Here is a 21,265-nt window from a genome sequence, read left to right as displayed (position 1 = left end):
GACCAGCAAGGCTTCCCCTTTGTCCCTAGCCCTTCTCTCGCGTTCTATGGAGACTTTCTTCTTTTTCTTCCCGGTCACCTTGAGCCAGGGCCGCTTCATGTCCTTGTCAGGATTCTCCTTTATCCTTCGGTCCTTGTCATGATTCCCCTTGTCCTGTCGATCCTTCTCACCAGGCTCATGTTCGGTGTCTTTACTCGGGTGCTGGGACCGAATAATCCGTTTGGGTTTGAGACCTCTGTCGCAATCTTTCTCCCTGCCGTCAGCAACCAGTCCCTTACGCCTTTTGGTCGCGCGTTTGTGACCTGGTGAGTCCCTGGCCCGTTTCCTACTCACTTTGTTCCCCTCCATTGTTAAGCGGAGTGCGTTTTCGATCGTCGCCTGACTCGGGCTACTCTGGAATGTGGAAGGCTCTGTTTGGGAGCACTTATCCGTCCTTTCGCCTCCCTTCGTTCGGGCTATTAGAGCCTTCTGGTCCTTCTTGGCCACAATTGCGGCTTTCCTCAGCTTCAGCAAGCTCAGCTTGAGGTCCTTGCCGATGTGGCTGTTCCCGCTAGTGAAAGCGATGATCGCATCGAGCTGCTCTACAACCGCTGTCATAATAGATAGAGCTTCATTAGACCCCGACTCCAAGGTCATTGGTTGGTCCACTGCTTCGAGGAGCGCATTGCTGTCGCTCGTTTCGTCGGCTACCACTGCTCCTTCCTCCTTCGCACCCGGTTTAACGGGTGGAGTTCTCCTCAAACCCTTTATCGCAAAGGGGATTTACCTACTCTCCTTTATTTGTTTTTTTGTTTATTAGGGTCCATTTTTTGATCCCACGAGTAGGGGGTTTATTCAGTACCCTCCCGACCGAGCAGGATTACACTTTTGCAACTTGGGAGCCCTATAGTAGGGCTGGTTTGCGGATACCACCAGTTTTTTATAGAAGTTTAACAGAGCCCACTGTCAAACCCCACCACATCCTAGACGAGCCCTACAACTCGCAGTGGCCTGGGGAGGGGTCGTCAAGCCCTTGGACATGGTCCCTGGTCGCTTGGTACTGCGGGATGAACCAAACGTAATGTTACGGCGCTTAGATACCATAGAGTTATTGGCTAATGACAGCAGGACGGTGGGCATGGAAGTTGTCATCCGCTAAGGAGTGTGTAACAACTCACTCTTAAAATGAATGGTGCTCCAGTCATTTGCCTATACATTACCGCTGACGTCCAGTGGTGCAGTTCGGAAGAGATATCTTTTCTGTTTAACAGTCATATTGACCACGGAATTCTTTCACAGAGAGATGTGATATAAAGCAAAACCACAGCCAAGGTAAGAAGGCTTGGAAACGCTAGCGGTGAAAGAAGACCCTATTGAGCTTGACTCTAGTCTGGCATTGAAAGGCGATATAAGAGGTGTAGAATATGTGGAAGCTCAGGTAAAATATTATCTCCCGAGCACCAATGAGATATCACCACTCTTACTGTTGCCTTACATGATCAGGTGGAAAAAGTGCTGGGGTTACTGCAACCTGTCGGCATAACGTTTCATGTTCAATGTTCAGCCACGTCGTCATTTTTGGCAATAATGCTGAAGATCGAGCCTGTGGTCATTTGTCCGTTGCGTATCCTGGCGTGTGTTCCGAACCGGGTTCTGTGCTGATCGGTGAGGACGACGTGTGCTTCACGGTGTTCCTTCCGGCCTGCCGATACGGTGAGTCCCGCCTGCGTGTGGCAAGGCCACATTCCGACAAAAGACAAAAGCTGACTTGATCTCGATGTTCAGTACATATTGAGACAGCGAAAGGTAGTACTCAGGATCCTTTTGGCTTAAAAAGTTTTTAGCAAGAGGTGTCAGAAAAATTACCACAGGACTAACTGGCTTGTGGCCGCCAAGCGTTCAAAGTAACATGGCTTTTTGATCTTTCGATGTCGGCTCTTCCTAACATTGTGAAGCAAACTTCACAAAGCGTAGGATTTTTCACCCTTTCAAGGGAACGTGAGCTGGGTTTAGACCATCGTGAGACAGGTTAGTTTTACCCTACGGGTGTGTATTATAATCACTGTCTTAACGCTTCATATTGAGACAGCGGAAGCTAGTACTCACGATCAAGGTTGCTAATCCTATCAATGAAACAATATTCGTAAATTATTCTTTTCACCGGCGATGCTCTACCCGTGCGGCAAACAGTTTGTATATATTCCGTGTCTGCTTTATTAATTCTTTCCTTCCACTCAGAGAATTGTACCGCTTGGCAAAGCAAGCAAGCGTCATATATGCACTCTGTTGGCTCGCAGTGAGTTCGTTTCGAAGCGTTTAGGTAGAAAGCTGATGACTCGCGTTGAGTCGAATTTTCTACTCAAGGTGATTCGTTGTAAGTGATGTATGGCGGTACAACTGAATGACCGCCCATAATAAAATTTTATTCCTAAATAAAGCTTATAAGAAAGATATCGAATCTTTTTGAATTGTTAGGGACAACTTTGATACCTGCCAGGATATGTTATTGATTAACCATCAAACTGTAAAAGGGTAATTAATGGAGCTTTTTGTGTGTCGTAAAATATGTAACTTTCACTCCTATTCCGTATTTCTATAATAAGTTCATTTTGTGTTTCGATCGAGTAAGAGACAAGGCCCAAGCTCCATAATTCATTGCAAGCCGACTCTATTCACGAAGCTAGAAAGTAATGAAAATTATATATTCAGTTTTCGCTCTTAACTGTCGCATGTTTCTTCGAGGTCCGAACGCGATTCCCATTTATTAGAATAAAGGTTTTTCTGTAATGGGGCAAGTGTTTTTTACAGCTCTCACAGCTCATAACAATACACAATGAAAATTCAATGAAAAAATGTTCAATATGGAATACTGATTAAAAGATTTTTTTTATCCTACTGGTTGATTAACTATCATGTACTATTTCGATTAAACCCAATTAAACGCTATTCACCAGGAATTTGATTTACAAAAGTAACAAGAGTGCAGAAGTTATTTTCTCTCTAGCAACTAGCAAACGAAGCGTTTGTTTGTTTGCAGTATTTACTGAAATTGCCAGATTGCTATCGCTAATCCTTCGCTCCTGCTACTTCTCTTTATAATAGTTAAGTACACTGAAGTCTTTTTTATGCGAATTTACGTACCGCATAAAAAAAACCGCATAACTCTGAAAATTCGCATAAAAAAAACCGCATAACTCTGAAAATTCGCATAAAAAAAACCGCATAACTCTGAAACTTCGCATAAAAAAGACCGCAGAAGGGCAAACCGCATAACTCTGAAAATTCGCATAAAAAAAACCGCATAACTCTGAAACTTCGCATAAAAAAAACCGCATAACTCTGAAAATTCGCATAAAAAAGTCGCGTAAAAAAACCGCATAAAAAAGACCTCAGTGTATAACTAAGAATTCTTATTCTATATTAACTTGACACGAATTAAATAGGTGATATGCAACAGTTTCCGTGGCATAAAGTCATCATTAACAGTTATTATAATAATTATAAACATATGTGATGACAATTGCTTTTAATTTCATGTTAATCATTCATAATTAACTAATAGTGTTTGTATTGACTTCGAGACAAGTTGTGTCGAACCAACTACCAAAAAGATTGAGACCAACTTTGATGATACGCACTATTAGTTCTCACAAATCCAAGAAGAACCATAAACACCAAATAATTCCACCACATTCAATGGATAGGGCGTTAAAGTTACAATATATTAGAAACTAGAACCAAAATAGAACTTCTATAATTTTGTATAAGGCACTAATTTGGAGGCCAACATAAGGTTTTACTGAAGAATGATATTTCTATTATTATCAAAAGCGAACAAACTCTCTACAGTTACTTGTTGGAAACTGTGCCATTGATAATCGTGCAATGAAGACCTTCTGCAGTTTCCAATAACGAAATGAATGATAGCTAATATTTCTAAAAATCAAATATCATACAATCAAACATAACAAAATTATCTGTTACTATCTCTTGATATTAGTGACGTTAAATAAAGTGGAATTAAATGCACAATTTTTTTCTTGATCGTATATTCTCCTGCTATCTCCTGATTATGTGATAACCGAATTATATTTCAATTGGACTCTTTGTATGTGATCCTTGAAAGTGAGATTCTTATCATATAGCTTGAATATATTTTAGTAAAGTAAGAAGTATTCACGTAAAAATTTTATTGCTCAACATAGTTTTAAGGTAAATAATACAATGAGTAGTTTCAAAACTGGATGTGTGATATGAGTAACAAAAATTCTAAATCGCACTATCTAACAAATCGATGAACAACTCGGATTGTGTTATTTTTCAAATTGAAATCGTTTCCTCTGTAATATGAATATTGAAAAATGTTATGAAATTGAATTTACAATTTCTTCTAGCGGAGGTTCTTTTTGAAAAAAAGCTAAACCGATCACTTCGCGAGTCAGTTGTACAACATTTTATTTTCAATACATTTTTGACAGCAAAATCAGATTGTAACCTTAATTTGATTTCAGCTCATCAATTTCTCAACTGATATCACATTACGTTATTATTTTGCTGTTTGCTTTTGGAAAAAAAAAATTACGAGGCAGAAGTTTTGTGAAACTCTAAAAATGATAATATTAAATGCAAAAATGTAATGAATGCATTAAAATAGGACTAAGTTAAAAAGGCGATACAAAAATGCAAAAGTAAATTTCAATGGAACATCTATTCCTCCAATTCTATGTTGCGTTTTACAAAATGCTTCGACATCCTGTGGCAGTTGGCCGGAACCACAACCGCGATCCTTAATTTAAAAGTCTTAATTTTCTGATCGTAGTACAGTTATTCTAATCGATAATTTGCGTAGATGTATGGTAAAAGATGCTGAATGAGTATTTAGTTAGTAATGATTATTTCTTTGTTAGCCTTAATTGCTTTGATTTTTGCAGAAGCAAGCAGTAACATGGCTTCTCAGTAACGTTGTGGAAAACCATGCACTCCTATTACTTCTATAAATCTATATGCGAAGAAGCGTTAAATTGTGTTTAATAGAATAAAACCATGAGAAAATAAATCATCGCTGGAATTAAAAGATTAGACTTGCCTCTATAATCAATATTCAGAATGTATTTTTGTCACTGTATTTGTATTGCATATTGATATTGCGTATTGGACTTCTGACATCTGAATATCATTATCTGCTAGCGAAAATTGCTGCATAGATGATGGTTGTGGGAATGATAATTCATAATCATATGTAATTTTATAGAATATCACTGTAGATATTTCAGTCCATTTCCAAAATCATAAATAAAATAGATATCAAACCAACCCGAAAGAATATCAAAAGTGTTGCTACTGTTATATGTGGAAAATAATTTGTTGTTTTATTTCTTATATAAGCCATATAAACTGCAAAATTTTCACTTTACAAAAGTGATTGTCCCCAGGTCACCATATGTAATTCAACTCCAGCTTTTTAAAAATCTATCTGCCATTACTTGCCGCAACATTTCAACAGCACGAAGTACGAACGTAAGAATAGAATTCGATGAAATGTACATAAACTGTTTTTATTAGTTTTATTGCAGTAGAAAGTACATTATATGTACATTAGCATATGATTTTGAACGACGTTTTGAAGTGGACTATCAGTTTTATTTATCAGTTTAATTTTTATCCAACACAGTCGTTTCGCCATCTTCCAATGATAAGTAATGATGTTACGTTTTAAGTTTTCCATTTTTATCAGGGCAATATCTACGAGACAATTAAACTTTAGCAAAATAAAAAATTGCTTCTATCGCATCGCTAAATTTTGTCTTCAATTTTTTTTCGATCACTTGCACTCATGATTGCTGACATTTTGACTCGCAGTGAGTCAAAAAAATGACACAATGTAAGCGCTGTTCGATTATACCTGCGATGGTAGAGATCGGCACACGGGGGAATAGCAACCAGCAAGAAAAAGCGAGATCTCTTCTCTCTCGCGAGTCGCTCAGGCAGTCACATATTAAGCATAGCTTTTGCCTCCTCCGGCATTACATGCTTTGCTGCCTCCGTAATGAGTTGGTAAATGAGTTGCGTGAGGCAAATCTCAGCAACCCTGCTCACGATCCTTTTGGTTTAAAGAGTTTTAAGCAAGAGGTGTCAGAAAAATTACCACAAGACTAACTGGGTTGTGGCCGCCAAGCGTTCATAACAACGTGGCTTTTTGATCTTTCGATGTCGGCTCTTCTCTTCCTAACATTGTGAAGCAAACTTCACGAAGCGTAGGATTGCTCACCCTTTCAAGGGAACGTGAGCTGGGTTTAGACCGTCGTGAGACAGGTTAGTTTTATCCTATTGGTGTGCGCATCAATGTACGCTGTCTTAACGGATTTCCTGTGCAGTACGAGAGGAACCACAGGTACGAACCTATGGCTAAATTCTAGTTCGATCGGACTTTGGTTTAAGGCTACGTTCGTTGGATTATGCCTCTAAGGTCGTAACCAAACCGAGCTGACAGTGTCTCCTATAGGTGGCCGTTGATCATATGGCATAAAAATCTACAAGACTTGCTAGTGTGATCTCACATTGGCATTTTATTGATACAGAGCCCATATGCATTGTCATACAGAAAGTACATCGCTAATATGCTGGAACGCTAGTGGCATTGTAGAGCATCAATATATAATCTCGATACAACACAGTAAGGGAAACATATCATATGATCTGTAACTGTCCCGCATTGACGCAACTACGTATCCGAGTTTTCGGTTCTCGATACATGGTTGAGTTTGTGTGTGCGGAGCAAATATTAAAGGATATTCTATCGTTTCTCACCCAATGTGGTAAGAAGCTATAACAAGAAGGGTTCATCGTTTTTCCTGGAGTGAATGAATCCTTTCTGTATTGACTTTAAAAAGGTTTAGCAGATTGTTTGACATCCTTTGTAGGGTGCCGAATTTACTTCTGCTCGTAAATACTGCGAATCTTTCGGGAATGCAGAATGGTGTCGCTTTTGTAAAATCTCTAAATCCTCTCGGGGGCTGGAGGTTTCGTTAACTGTGCATTTTCGCACCTGCAGATCGTTCAGCAGTTATTATCCTCTCGGGGATGCAGAACGATTTGTTTCATTATGTTTTGTATTGTTTGCCCACCTCGCCCACTTCACAATTCCCTTTCATGTCACGTTTATTCTTCCATTCCCATCAGGAAATTGATGAGAAGCTACGGCAAGGCACAAATCTCCAAATAACTAGGGCAACGTGCCACATGAGCCAATTAGTTCTGATTCCTGATGAATCAACGCACTAGCCCTGGGCGCTGGCAACTGTATATAATTGTAAGGGCCCAATCGGCCCGGTTGACGATGATTCTCAGGAATGTATGTTAAATGAGACAAATATTGTCCTTTATCACTGTCTCATCGCGAGGTGTTAGTGGGATAACTCTTGTTCATATTTTCATGAATTCAATTTCCAATTATACTGAGCGTTCGTGCGGTCATAATACTTGTTATGTTAGTTGGATGGACAATGATGTATGTGTTGTCTCAATGTAAGCTCGAGTAACCATTGCGATAACGAATTTGATCAGCACTGGTTTAGACATCCGCCAAGCGACGGCGCTAGTACAAATGTATGATGGTTCTCCATTAGGGCTAGAAGCTTACATAGATTCCACTAATCGACTAGTAGAGCTAACACCACCAGACCAATTAGTAATGGCAGAAAAATTTATAAAAACGTGACTTACAGATAAAGCAAGATTGGGTTTACCTGATAATATGCAGGATTTTTACTGCGTAATCACTACGTGCAGATATATCAGTTGTACAAGAAAACCGTTAAGCGATGCCAACTACTTGAACAATGTACAACGAAAACTGAAATCAAATCCAAGGTATTTCTGGAAATATGTGAATGAGCAGAGATAAGAATTCGGGTTACCCTCGTCAATGAACTTTGGAGATCGTACTGGTTCGTGCACACAGGAAATCTGCTAGATGTATCAATATTGACGAATACTCAATACGGACGGCAATTGTAGGAATGAAAGCATCAAATTCTCCAGACCCTGACGGAATACCGGCAGTTATTCTTAAAAAGGGCTCGCGTTGAGTAATTGCTCCCCTATGCAAATTATTTCGAATGTCTCTCGCTACAGAAGTTTTCCCCAACTTATGGAAAGCTTCCTTTATGTTCCCAGTCCACAAGAAAGGCGATAAAAAGGATATAAACAACTACCGCGGTATCACTTCCCTCAGCGCTATACCAAAGCTGTTCGAAAAGGTTATACTGACACCAATTTTCAATCACTGCAAGCAATATATCGTCGATACTCAACACAGTTTCATACCTAACCGCTCAACAACCACAAACTTACTATCGTTTTTGTTTTATGTGATTTATGCAATGTCTAACAATTTACAAACGAACGTTATCTATACAGATCTTTCCTCAACTTTCGATATAATCAACCACGACATCACGGTTGCTAAATTGGACAGACTTGGATTCAGTTCGAACATTCGTCGTTGATTGCAGTCGTATCTTAGGAATCGTTGTTTAGCAGTTAAAATTGACGATCATACTTCCGGAGAGTTCCTCCCATCAATGGTAATATTACTTACCTTATACTTATACTCGACGCCAGAAAATATATTAGCTAACCAAAGGCTGCCAAACAGTGTGGCCCAATAACAAATTTTTGCGACGAAGTTGAAAATTTAACTACTCCACTCGAACATATTTATATAATAGTATGTTTACATTAGCACTGATATCACTGGATATACCGATATGATATGCATATCAGGTCGAAGTGTTCACATATGAACGAAATGATATCGATTGGCAATTAAGTTGTCATTTTGAATATCCTCATTAGAAATAAGGTAAGTAATATTACCTTTCTCTCTTAAAATTCAATCAATAATTAATGTTTCGCATTTATCGGTCTCCGAACGCCAATATTCGTTGATGAAATCAAAATTATAATGATTGTTTATTGTCACTCTCAAAGTGACATTCATAAATGAGTGCTTCAATGCCATTATCCGGGTTGCTAATCGCGACTTTGCACAATTCGACACAATATCGTTCATGATATCCCGGATATCATGCTGAACTGATATGCGTTGGAACGAGTTAATAATTTTACTACTCTAAATTACTTTTCAAAACATTATTTTATTACTATCACTAACTTATCACTACTTATGACTATTTGCTACAATGGTTAAATCTAGACTAACTGCGTTGGACAACTGCTCCTGGGGTTCAAGCTCCAGGTTATTGTTATTCTCACCAACTAATGTTATTGTTTAGACTTCCGGTTAGATTCTCATGAAGTTATGTTGATATTTTAAATTTTTGTACCGTACGCCCATGTGTCGTAATTGTTGTTGTTGGATTCCTAAGTTGATAATTATTTAACTCTTACCTTCTTGAAAAGACTGTCCTCAAAATCTCAACGAACGTTTCTGTGTTGGCATATTTAAAATTTTTTGAATTTCAATGATTCTTTCTGGTGAACATCTTGATAAGGTGATGATTTTATTTCCGGAATTGAGTTATGAATCTCTTCAGGTGGTGGTGCTGTTGGATATTTTTGATCATTGATGTTAATTTTGAGTTTGCAAAGCAAAGTCCTGGCATTACATTCCTTTTGTGGAATTTGGCCTTTCTGTTTCAACAGACTTCGCAGCCGATTCTTAATGTACAGAATCATTGCATGGCTAGTACTATGGATCCTACTGACACTAAGAATCCTTCCAGGTCGGGGCTCGAACATACGACAACTGGCTTGTAAGACCAGCGTCCTATGCATTGAACCGCCAACCCGGGACAAGTTTTGAGTTTGACTTTCTTTGAATCACAATATTTTGCAATAATCGTAATAAATATTATAGATATCAATACAATGCTAGAAATACTGAATGGTCCAAAAAGTTGTAGGTTCCATTTCAATGACTGGTTTTGTAGATATACATTTTCTAGAGTACTTCTATGATTTTGTTTCAAATTTGCCAAATATACTGGTGATGGAATATCAATTATATAATCTTTTTTAACCAATAATCCTGTTGTGGGTCTGAATGATTTGTTGTCAATTTTCAAGATGAAATTTAATATTTGGTACAATTTTCAATTCAATTTGTCATTTTTAGTAATTTCATCAAAATTTTGAATTATATCTTTAAACTGTGTAAAATTAATTGGATGAACTACATGTCCTAATTGATGTTTTGCTCGTCCTATAGGAATTATGGTCAAAGGATTTTTATTCAGGTCGTGTATTTTGAATGCTGCTTGTACTAATATGTGTGGTATACATATGAGACTTATCCCTAAAATGAATAAAAAAAGAAAAAATATACAATAATTTCGACTCAAATTTATTTTATGAATTTTTTTATTATTTGTATCAATGATGTATGTGTCATGATTTTTTTAATGTAATTTTTGTGTATTTACTTTTTTTTAAATATCATTTTCTCCTATATAAACTGTGGAGTATTATTTGTAAATGAATGTATTAAATTATTGTATTTGTAAACGGATTTTCTCTTTAATTCCAAAATGTTTATTTCAGGTGATTCTTTTTTAAATGCATCGTGAGTTTTAAATATACTAATGCCTAAATTTCTTAATCTTTGTTCGATTACATTTGAACTAAATGAACTTTCATTATCCATTACTATCATTTTTGGTATATTCCATTCATGCACAATATCTAAAAGAACTTCTTCAATATCTAAAACTGATTTTGTTTTAATAGGTTTAAATTTTGAATATTTTGAGAATTTATCAATTGAATTGAGATTGTTTTGAATGGTATAATTTTTTGCGGATTTCGTTCATATTTTTTGTGCTACAAATTTCACAATTTTTTACGAATTGATTGATATTTTTTTTTCATTTTTGGGAAGTAAAAGTATTTAATCATTTGGTTTGAATTTTCATGTGCATTTCTATGGGCAAATTGATAGATTTTTTTATTTTCTTCTAGTTGTCGTTCTTCGTTATTCAAATCTTGTACTTTTGTTTGTGAAAATCTAGCTCTAATTATTCTAGGATCAAAACTTCCTATATAAACTTCTTTTCATTTTCTTTTAAAAATTCTTTAGAAAATCTATGTTCAATAAAAATATATCTTTTGCAATTGTTAAAAGGAATTACTAAACCATAACTTGAATTTTTTCCGATTTTGAAAATTAATTGGTTTTTAAAAACGTTAACGGGAACTTCCGTTGAAGTGATGTAGGAACTGTCATCATAATCTGCAGAATGTTGAGTAGCTATCATTGAATTAATCTGTATTCGAGGCAATGCATCAGCCACTATGTTGGATTTTCCTGGTTAATATCGTAATTCATAGTTATGCTCTTCTATAAAAGCTTTCCATCGTTTAAGTTTGGCATTATTATTTTTTGTGGAAATTGTGTGATTGGTGGTTGGTATAAATTCTGATCTTATGTCCATATATGAAATTTCTTAAAGATTGTAAAGCCCATACAATTGCTAACATCTCTTTTTCATTTGTAGCGTAATTTCCTTCTTTAGTAGAAAGTGTTTTTGATGTGATTGTAATAGGTTTTTCTTCATCATGAAATTCTTGAGATAAGACAGCACCAATTGCTTTATTAGAAGCAACGGTAGTTAACAAAAATGGTTCACTGAAATCTGGAAAAGCTAAAACATCACCTGAATAAAGAATATCTTTTAACAATTTAAAACTTTTTAGTCCTTCATCATCTAAGACAATTTTATGATTCTTTGATTCATTTTTAGATATTTGACGATGTCCATTTTCACCTTTCAAAAATTTCGTCAAAGGTTTAGCAACTTTGGCATAATTTTTCACAAAACGTCTGTAATATCCAGATAATCCGCGAAATGCGCGCAATTCTCTCAAATTGTTTGGTTCTGGATATTTTTGAATACAGTCTATTTGGTTTTAATCCGTCTTTGGAAATTATAAATTCTAAGAATTCAGTTCAGTTTTAAGCCATTCTGATTTCTCAGGTTGTATTTCAAAGTTAGCTTTTCGTATTGTTTAAAGAATTGTTTTTTAAATTTTTCGGATGTCCATCTAAAGTTTCTCCAAAAATTAATATATCGTCAATGTAAACATAACATATTTTTCCAATATGTTCATGTAGAACATCATCCATTACTCGTTGAAATATAGATGAAGCATTTTTATCCCAAAAGGTAAACGTATAAATTCATATTTGCCATTATTTACACAGAAAGCTGTTTTTTCAATATCTTTTTCGTTCATTAGAATTTGATGAAAACCAGATGTCAAATCAATTGTTGTGAAATATTTCATTTTTCCCAAATAACCAAGGATAGTCTATGTGTCTGGAATAGGATAACGATCACTGAAAGTTTTTGATTAATTTTTCTGTAATCAATTACCAATCTAAATTTTTTACCTGATGCGTCTTCATTTTTTGGAACGATCCACACAGGTGAATTATACGGTGATCGTGAAGGTCGTGTAATTCCATCTCCCAACATTTTTTTCAATTTTCTGGCAAACATCTTCTTTCAAACACTGTGGATAAGGATACGTTTTTGAATAGACAGGATTCTCGTCAATGGTTCGTATATCTGCAGTAATTTTTGACGTGTAAGTTAACTTTTCATCGGGAGGTTGAAATAAATCTTGATAATTTTCTAAATTATTGCACACTTTTTGTTTTTCAATTTTAGATAAATGATCATCACGGATTATGATCTTATTTATCTCTTCTAATCGATGTTGTAATAATTGTATACAAATCAAAATCAAACATCTTTTCATTGGATATATCAATGACTGCTTTTATTTCTGTTAAAGTATCTTGTCCAATTATGGTATCGAATGTTTTTAAAATTTTTAAATGAACAAAATTAACATTCACATCTGAATAAGGTTTGAAAAATTTAGCTTGAATTCTGGCACGGTCAGTACACTTAATCAATTGGCGCTGAATTATATCGGTGGAGGGATAATAGCGGATTTGGAATGGAAGTAATTGAATGTGGTCAAGGAACAGTTTAAAACAGAGAAAGTTTATTAAGGACATTGTTCTGCGAGTATTGATTTGGTTGATGCAGGATGAGTAAAATGGAATGGATTCGAGTTCTTGAAGATGACGATTTACTAGCAAAGCCTTGCATTTTATCGCCGGAAGTTGCAGTTTTAGTCCACCCACTTCAATTTTGCGAGCTAATTGTTGCATCGGTATAGTCGCTCTTGATCCACGGAAAAGGTACGAACGCATGGTAGATGTCAACTTGTGTTGTTGTTGAAAGAACATTTGAAGACATGTTTTATATTTTTGAAGAAATAAATGTGTTCAGTAATGTTTACTTTTTGATGCATGGCTAAGCTGCGCAGTGAGTTCATCCATACATTTCGAGTGAAGTTTGTCACGATGTTATCCCAATTGAGTGATACCATTTGCCGTAGTGAATTAGTAAATATCACACCAAGAACTTTGATACTACTTTCCGTGCGAACTCATGGTACTGTTATTGGATTCATCGTCACACCAACGTCGATCGCTATTGTTTTGGCTTCATTTAGACGGGCGCCTGCCACACACTCAAATTGCCTAAATAAAGCTCGCATTCCATCGTGAATAGTAGCATAGCAAGAGGGTCACCTTGCGGAACCGAGCGCTGAATGGGAAGGGGTGGGGAGAGGTGTCCATTTATTAGTAGCCTAGATGAAGAAGCTGAAGCAATATGTGCAAGTAACTCAACTAGTGTTGACTCCGTTCAACGATTTCTTTACAGAACCTTTCCGCAACTATAACGCTCAAATGAAACACAGGTGTTTGGTGATGAGAAGTTATAATTTTCCTATCGAGTATAGATTGAAAAAATGTAAAGTTCAGTTTAGCTAATGGTATGTAACAATTAATTAATTCAAAACATTTAATTATATGAACATAGTATCTTTGCAAATATATAAATTACTCACGTTTAGTTTTCCTCGTAATTTCGCCTATTCTGTTACGATACGGATATCTTGACGAGATCAAGAGCAAGTTCTGTTCAATCAATCAGTGATCCTAATATTAAGAATAATTTGTAAGGAAAATTTACGGCTATTTTGCATTATTTCTTACCAATTCGCGTTATTTAGTGATAAGAGCACTGCGATAAGGTAGTTTTAAGCACTAGCGATAAGTTAGTTTTAAGCACTAACGATAAGATAGTCTTATTAGAGTTTTATTTGTTATAGGGATTTTTGTTAGCAATTCACTAGATTTTACTATTATTTTTCTTATTAACACCGATGACAGCAGCGATGTCGCAACCAGCATAGGTGGCCTATCGTCGTTGGTGAGTTGGTGTGTGTAAGTCCCTGGATTTATAGAAACGGTGTCCACATTTCCAGGTAAGGCTGAGTTGATGAAGGTGCGCAAACTTGCGCTTCGTGCAAGTAACACTCCCCCCAGGTATGCCTACGGGATTATAGGCTTACAGCTGAACGCTCCGAATATCCAACACAGCTAGCTTGGCCACTGGACGTTCATAGATTCCGGTCTTGGTTTTTACGGTCGCTGCTCTGATTTCGCCGTCTCTTTTGCTCGGTTTAGTTCCGATGACCTTGCCCTTAGGCCAACAGTTTCGGGGTAGTTGTGGGTCGACGATTACTACGACATCTCCAATTTCGATTGGTTTTGTTTTGGAGTACCACTTGGTCCTTCGTGTAATTTCGGGTAGGTAATCGGTCAACCATCGTTTCCAAAATTGGTTTGCCAGTAACTGGGACGTTCGCCAACATCGTCGTAACACAATACCACTATCGTCGAGGGTACAGAGTGGTTTTGTGCCGTCGGAGGATCCTAAGAGAAAGTGGTTCGGAGTGAGAGCTGGGGCGGATTCATCGTCTATTGGAACGTGCGTTAAGGGCCGAGAATTAACGGTATTCTCGATCTCGGTTAGCAGGTTTCGTAACACCTCATCACTGGGCTTTCTCGAGAGTTGGACGGCCATCAGGTTTCGCTTAACTATGCTGATCAATCGTTCCCAGATACCACCCATGTGAGGTGAGAGCGGAGGGTTGAACTTCCAGCTGGTTTCTACGCCACTGAACTCTCTCATTATGTCCTTTAAGTTAACCTGTGACACTGCTTCCTGCATTTCACGATTAGCCCCGATGAAACAAGTACCGCGATCGCTATAGATCGTTCTAGGTGTTCCTCGACGAGCCGCGAAGTTGCGAAGACCCATTACGCATGAATCGGTATTTAGAGTATGCACCACTTCTATATGTATAGCTCTAGTGGTTAAACACGTGATCAGCATACCCCATCGTTTCTCCACTCTGCGGCCAACGACTACTTCCAGGGGACCAAAGTAGTCAATACCTACATGCGTGAATGGTCGAGCAAATGCATCGAGTCGTTCTGGCGGTAGATCAGCCATTATTGGAGGCTGAGGAATCGAGCGGTCATTCTTGCAGCGTTGGCAGTGTTTGCGCACATTCGCATACGCGATGCGCAGTCGAGGGATACAGAACCGTTGTCGCAATTCGTTAATAATGATCTCGTGGTTTTGGTGGTGATATTTGTTATGATAGTGTGCAATAATGAGTTTGGTAGTATGGTGGTCACGGGGCAGGATGATTGGGTTTTTGGCGTCTTCAGTGATATACCCGCAGGCGTTTGTTCTTCCTCGCATTCTTATGATGCCATGGTCGTCTAAGAACGGTGACAGCTTATACAGAGAACTGGATTTTGGAACGGACAACTTAGCTTCATTCAGATTCGAAAGGATTGCTACTTCGTCTAGGTAGCATTCTCGCTGAGCCTGTTGAATCAAATAACGTTCCGCAGTTATAAATTCTTCGAACGAAGGAGCTCCAGTAATGATAGGTTTTTTCTGGATTCGTAAGCGGCAATTCATGGGGAAACGACTAATAGTTACAGCAATATTGATCATCCGTTTCCAACTAGAAACATTCAAAAAACTGTCTGGTTTTATAAAGTGAGCTAATAAGCCAGGGCGAAGCTCTATGTCGGTTTTGCATCCTACAGCTGGTTGACGCGGCCATGATTCTTCTGTTAGCCAGAGGAATTCCGGAGCGTTGTACCATCTCGAGTTTGGAGTCATGTCTGGAAACTTCTCCCACTTTGTTGCATCGTCGGCAACGTTTAGCTTAGTGGGGATCCAACGCCATTCGTCCGCAACTGTGGCCTCCAAAATCTCGCTCACCCGATGTGCGATAAACGGAGAATAACGTCGATGATCGGAGTTCAGCCAACAAATCACATCCCTGGAATCCGAATGGTAGAAAAATTTGTCTACTTGGAAAGACAGTGAGTCGATAACCGATCGAGCTAGTCGAACACCAATAACTGCAGATTGGCATTCCAACTTCGGAACCGAATGGTATCTCAGTGGAGCAACTCTTGTTTTTGCGGCGACAAGACAGCATCGGATTTTGTCATGCCAGACAAAACGCAAATAGCATGCAGCAGCCATGGCGCTTTCACTTGCATCTACGAAGGTGTGTAGCTGGACGTGTTCATAATCAGGCGCAAAATTTGAAAGGAAGCAACGCGGAATCTGAACTCCTTCCACTTGTGGTAATACTTGGAGCCATAATTGCCACTTTTTGAAAATATTGTCGTCGATTTGGTCATCCCACTGGATGCCGGAACGCCAAATTTCTTGCAGTAGTATCTTTAAGTATACGAGGAACGGTGCGATGAGACCGAGAGGGTCGTATATGGTCATCAGTACTCGTAAAACTTCCCTTTTGGTGGGCCGACGGTGACCTTCCAATAACTCACGATCATGGCGGTCCCAGATGATTTTGAAGGTAAATATATCCGTCTTAGTACACAACCACGTACCGAGCACCTTTTCCGTGGCCATTTCAGACGAAAGATCCAGATTTTTTTCAGTGGTTTTATCCTCGCAAGACGTCCAGGACGCGCTGAGAGTTGCTGACCCAATTTCGAATTTCGAAACCACCTTGTGAATGGACAAACTTAACATCAAGAGCCAGTTTAATTGCCTTTTCTTCGATGTCGACGCTGACTAACATGTCGTCTACATAGTGCTGTTTCCGAATGACTTCCGTAGCTTCTGGATATTTTTCAGCAAAGCGGTCGGCATTTAGGTTCATCGCGTATTGGGCGCAGCTTGGGGAGCAACAAGCACCGAATGTCATAACGCACATCACGTAAACTGACAGCTGTCCGTTCTCTTCTCTCCAATAGAAACGTTGGCACTGCTGGTCCGATTCTTGGATCAACACCTGGTGGAACATTTCCCTGATATCACCGGTGGGAGCAATGAGTCCCTCACGAAAACGGATTAGCACGGTGTACAATGAGGATAATAGATCAGGGCCTTTTAGCAGGTCCGAATTTAAGGACACTCCATGCACTTTGGCTGCTGCGTCCCATACAATCCTCACCTTACCGGGTTTATTTGGATTTGTGACTGGAAACACTGGGAGGTACCACGTGCGTTGGTACGATTGCTTTAACTCTTGCTCGGTCAACTTCCGAATATAACCCTTAGTAACATAATCTGCAATTTTCTGTTCCAAGGTTTCAGCGAGAACTTTATCTTTCTGCATGCGCTTCTCTAGACATTGAAAGCGATGTAGCGCCATCGCTTGGCTTTCTGGTAAACGCGTATTGTCGGATCGCCAGAGTAGGCCGGTTTCGTAGCGTTGTCCCGTAAATCTTGTCAAAGAGTGTTGAAGAGATCGAGCTCGCTGATCTTCGTCGGAAAGCAATTTTGTCGGTTTCATGATTCCAAGGCTGTCTAATGAAAAATAGTTTTTCATAGCCTGGTGTAGATCCTCGTCGGTCTCATTAAGGCTACAGCTGTTGACGTGATAGATTGAGTGAACGGGACTTGATGACGACTGCGAACTTCCACCGCCGCATATCGCCCAACCCAAACGTGTTTTGACGGCTATCGGTTGACCCGGTTTGCCTTCGCGGCAATTCAGAACCATACTGAGGTGTAGATCCTTTAGGCCGATTAGAATTCTCGGGCGGATCCTATTGTATGATGGAATCGGTAGTCCTTGGAGGTGAGGATTGCTCAGCGATAATTCTTCAATGTTCATCGTTTGCAATGGTAGCAAAAGTTCATTAACTGTACGAGCACCACTGATGATATGATTCTTTGAACCGCTTTGAATACTAGCAATATTCAGTCCAACGATACGTGAGCTCAATTCTTGACGCTGGGTTCCACCGGTCCAATGAAGACACAACGGTTTAACTTCACCTTCAAGCTCAAGTTCATCAGCCAACTCGTTGTCGAGCAGTGTTAGGGCTGAGCCATCATCAAGGAACGCGTAAGTTCGCACAGTTCTTCGTTTCCCGTGCAACAAAACCGGCAAATATCGGAACAGGGTGTCGCTGGACTTCGCTTGATGCGTGTGGAATCCGTGCGTCGACGACGAACTCGATTCTGAAAAAGAATACCTATTCTCTTCAGGCGGTACAGCAACTGCAGTTTGCGACGATGTTGCTATGACGGGCATTTTCTGCTTTTGATCGTTGTGTAGCAGAGCGTGGTGTTTGTACTGACAACCATCCTTTCCACAAAGTTTCGCTTGGCACTCGCCATTGTGTCTACAAAGGCACCGACGGCAGAGCGAAAATTCTCTTACTATTGCCCATCTAGAATCTCGAGAGAGCTCCAAAAATCGCTTGCATTTATCAATTGTCTTACATCCTGCTTTACATACCGGACATTCGCCATTCAGAGTGTTCATGCTAGAATTACTCGCTATACTTGATTCGGAGATGGTTTTCTCGGAGTGTGCGTTCAGAAATGTATTTGTTTTTCTCGAAACGCTGCGTGTGTCACCCTTCGTTGATTTGGAATTTGGTATGCTTGGAAGCGTCACGGTACTTGCTGCTTCTGCTAACCTATATATCCAGCTGCTGAAGGCCGCCAAATTCACACCCGGTAGCGAAAGACGGTATTGCGCCCAATTGAGTTTTATGGAGGGTGGCAGCTTGTTCACAAGTTGATGCAAGAGTGTTACGTTGTATAGCTGCTCTTCCAAACCGCAAGCATCCACAGTGGCACAAAAATTCTCTACACAAACAGCAAAGTCTACCAGAGTTTCTAGTTTGTCTTCTCTTATGACCGGCAAGGCACTGATTTTTTCGATGAGCGAGTGGATAATAGCTCATCGAACATCATTTTTAGAGTTTTGAGTATTCCAGGAACGTTGGCGGGATGCACTAGTCGACTCTTAACGGCATCGAAAGCTCGACCTTTCAAGCTACGTTGCAGACGGAATCTATTCTCGTCGTTCGTGAAACCGCACATTGCCGTGGTACTGTTAAACGTCGCTAGGAAGAGTGGCCAGTCCTCGGGATCGCCGGAAAACTGGGGCAAATCTCTCGGAATAGCGTTCCGTGCAGCTAGTTGTTTATAGGTCAGTGAACAGCGATCTTCTTCGCATCCACGGTAATCGGTTTTATGCGGTGAATTCCGATGAACTGTGTCTGGTTTGATGTTGCGACGTGAAGTCATCCCGAAGCTGCTAGTTTTATCGGTACGTCTTGATAGGTTGTCTTGCTGTGACTGTCGACTAGAATGAGCTGTAGGCTCGAAACTTGAACGATCTGAATCTGGAAGTACTGGAACTTGCTGTTTGTCAACCCAACTCTCGACAGTATTTGCGACACTACTACGATTCGACCCAGCTTCGCTAACCATTTCTTCAAGCAGTTTGTATTTCTCCTCCAAGTAAGTCTTTTCTTGTTCCGCTTTCTTCGCAATCAGTAAACGCTCTTCTTCCAGTCGTTTCTTATTCAGATCACGTTCCTCCTCCAACCGTTTCAACTTCAATCTGGCAAGCGCTTGTGAAGCTTTGCTAGATGCGTAAGATGATACAGACTTAGCCGTATTGACATTCAGAGGTAGTGTTTTCTGATGATCATCCTTCAAGTTGGGTTTCTGGGTCGGATTTGCACAAGACTGACACTTCCAAGGCTTGTTTTCAATTTCCTGCGTGACCCCAACACAATCAAAGTGAAACCATTTGAGACACTTATCACAACTGACCATTTCATCCGTATCATTTTCGCGGCAAACTCTACACGAGCGGCCCGGGTTTGTAACCTCTGGATCGTCTGTAACCACCAATTGCACTTTTTCAATCGCATCACATTCAGAACTCACAGCAGCTGCACCGCGATCACTACCACCACCGATTTTATTTGATTTGCTTGACCGAACTTGTCTCGACATGACCGGAATATACCGCAATTATTCGTAAATAAACGAAAATTATAAAATGTTGACTCCGTTCAACGATTTCTTTACAGAACCTTTCCGCAACTATAACGCTCAAATGAAACACAGGTGTTTGGTGATGAGAAGTTATAATTTTCCTATCGAGTATAGATTGAAAAAATGTAAAGTTCAGTTTAGCTAATGGTATGTAACAATTAATTAATTCAAAACATTTAATTATATGAACATAGTATCCTTGCAAATATATAAATTACTCACGTTTAGTTTTCCTCGTAATTTCGCCTATTCTGTTACGATACGGATATCTTGACGAGATCAAGAGCAAGTTCTGTTCAATCAATCAGTGATCCTAATATTAAGAATAATTTGTAAGGAAAATTTACGGCTATTTTGCATTATTTCTTACCAATTCGCGTTATTTAGTGATAAGAGCACTGCGATAAGGTAGTTTTAAGCACTAGCGAAAAGTTAGTTTTAAGCACTAGCGATAAGATAGTCTTATTAGAGTTTTATTTGTTATAGGGATTTTTGTTAGCAATTCACTAGATTTTACTATTATTTTTCTTATTAACACCGATGACAGCAGCGATGTCGCAACCAGCATAGGTGGCCTATCGTCGTTGGTGAGTTGGTGTGTGTAAGTCCCTGGATTTATAGAAACGGTGTCCACATTTCCAGGTAAGGCTGAGTTGATGAAGGTGCGCAAACTTGCGCTTCGTGCAAGTAACAACTAGAGATGTATTGAAACCCAGCGCACGCATGGTACGAAACAGATAATCATGGTTTACTCTATCAAACGCATGATCGAGATCGAATGACACTAATTAGCCGCTTTGTTTGTTGGCAATCAATTGCGCGATTTTATCTTTCATGGCCAATGTAGCTTGAAAAATGTTTTTTTGGGAGTTAGAACATCTTGTGAGTTTGCTAATATACGGTGTGTTTGCAGTATGCTTTCAAGACGCTGTTTTAAGATCCGAGCGAGGATTTTGTAGTCGAAGTTAATAAGGCTAATCGGCCTGTACGCACGTGCCGTATCACCCGCACACCGTTTCTTG

The 21,265-nt window shown here is 39.1% G+C and overlaps 2 protein-coding genes across 7 annotated transcripts in view; one reads left to right on the top strand and one right to left on the bottom strand.

The window, feature by feature from the left end:
- LOC131432412 (uncharacterized) overlaps positions 1–21,265 on the top strand; it is a 329,233-nt gene that overhangs the window by 90,919 nt on the left and 217,049 nt on the right. The gene's annotated exons all lie outside the window — the stretch shown is intronic.
- Positions 1,589–16,838, bottom strand: LOC131429001 (uncharacterized). The gene is made up of 2 exons (XM_058593057.1): positions 14,437–16,838; positions 1,589–1,703 (listed from the first exon to the last, which is right to left on the bottom strand). The coding sequence occupies exons 1-2, from the start codon at positions 16,836–16,838 to the stop codon at positions 1,589–1,591; spliced, it is 2,517 nt and encodes an 838-aa protein (XP_058449040.1).

This window comes from Malaya genurostris, chromosome 2 (genome assembly GCF_030247185.1).
Source record: "Malaya genurostris strain Urasoe2022 chromosome 2, Malgen_1.1, whole genome shotgun sequence".
Taxonomy (NCBI): domain Eukaryota; kingdom Metazoa; phylum Arthropoda; class Insecta; order Diptera; family Culicidae; genus Malaya; species Malaya genurostris.
The sequence above is the reverse complement of the archived record's forward strand: the minus strand, read 5'-3'. Positions and strand labels throughout refer to the sequence as shown.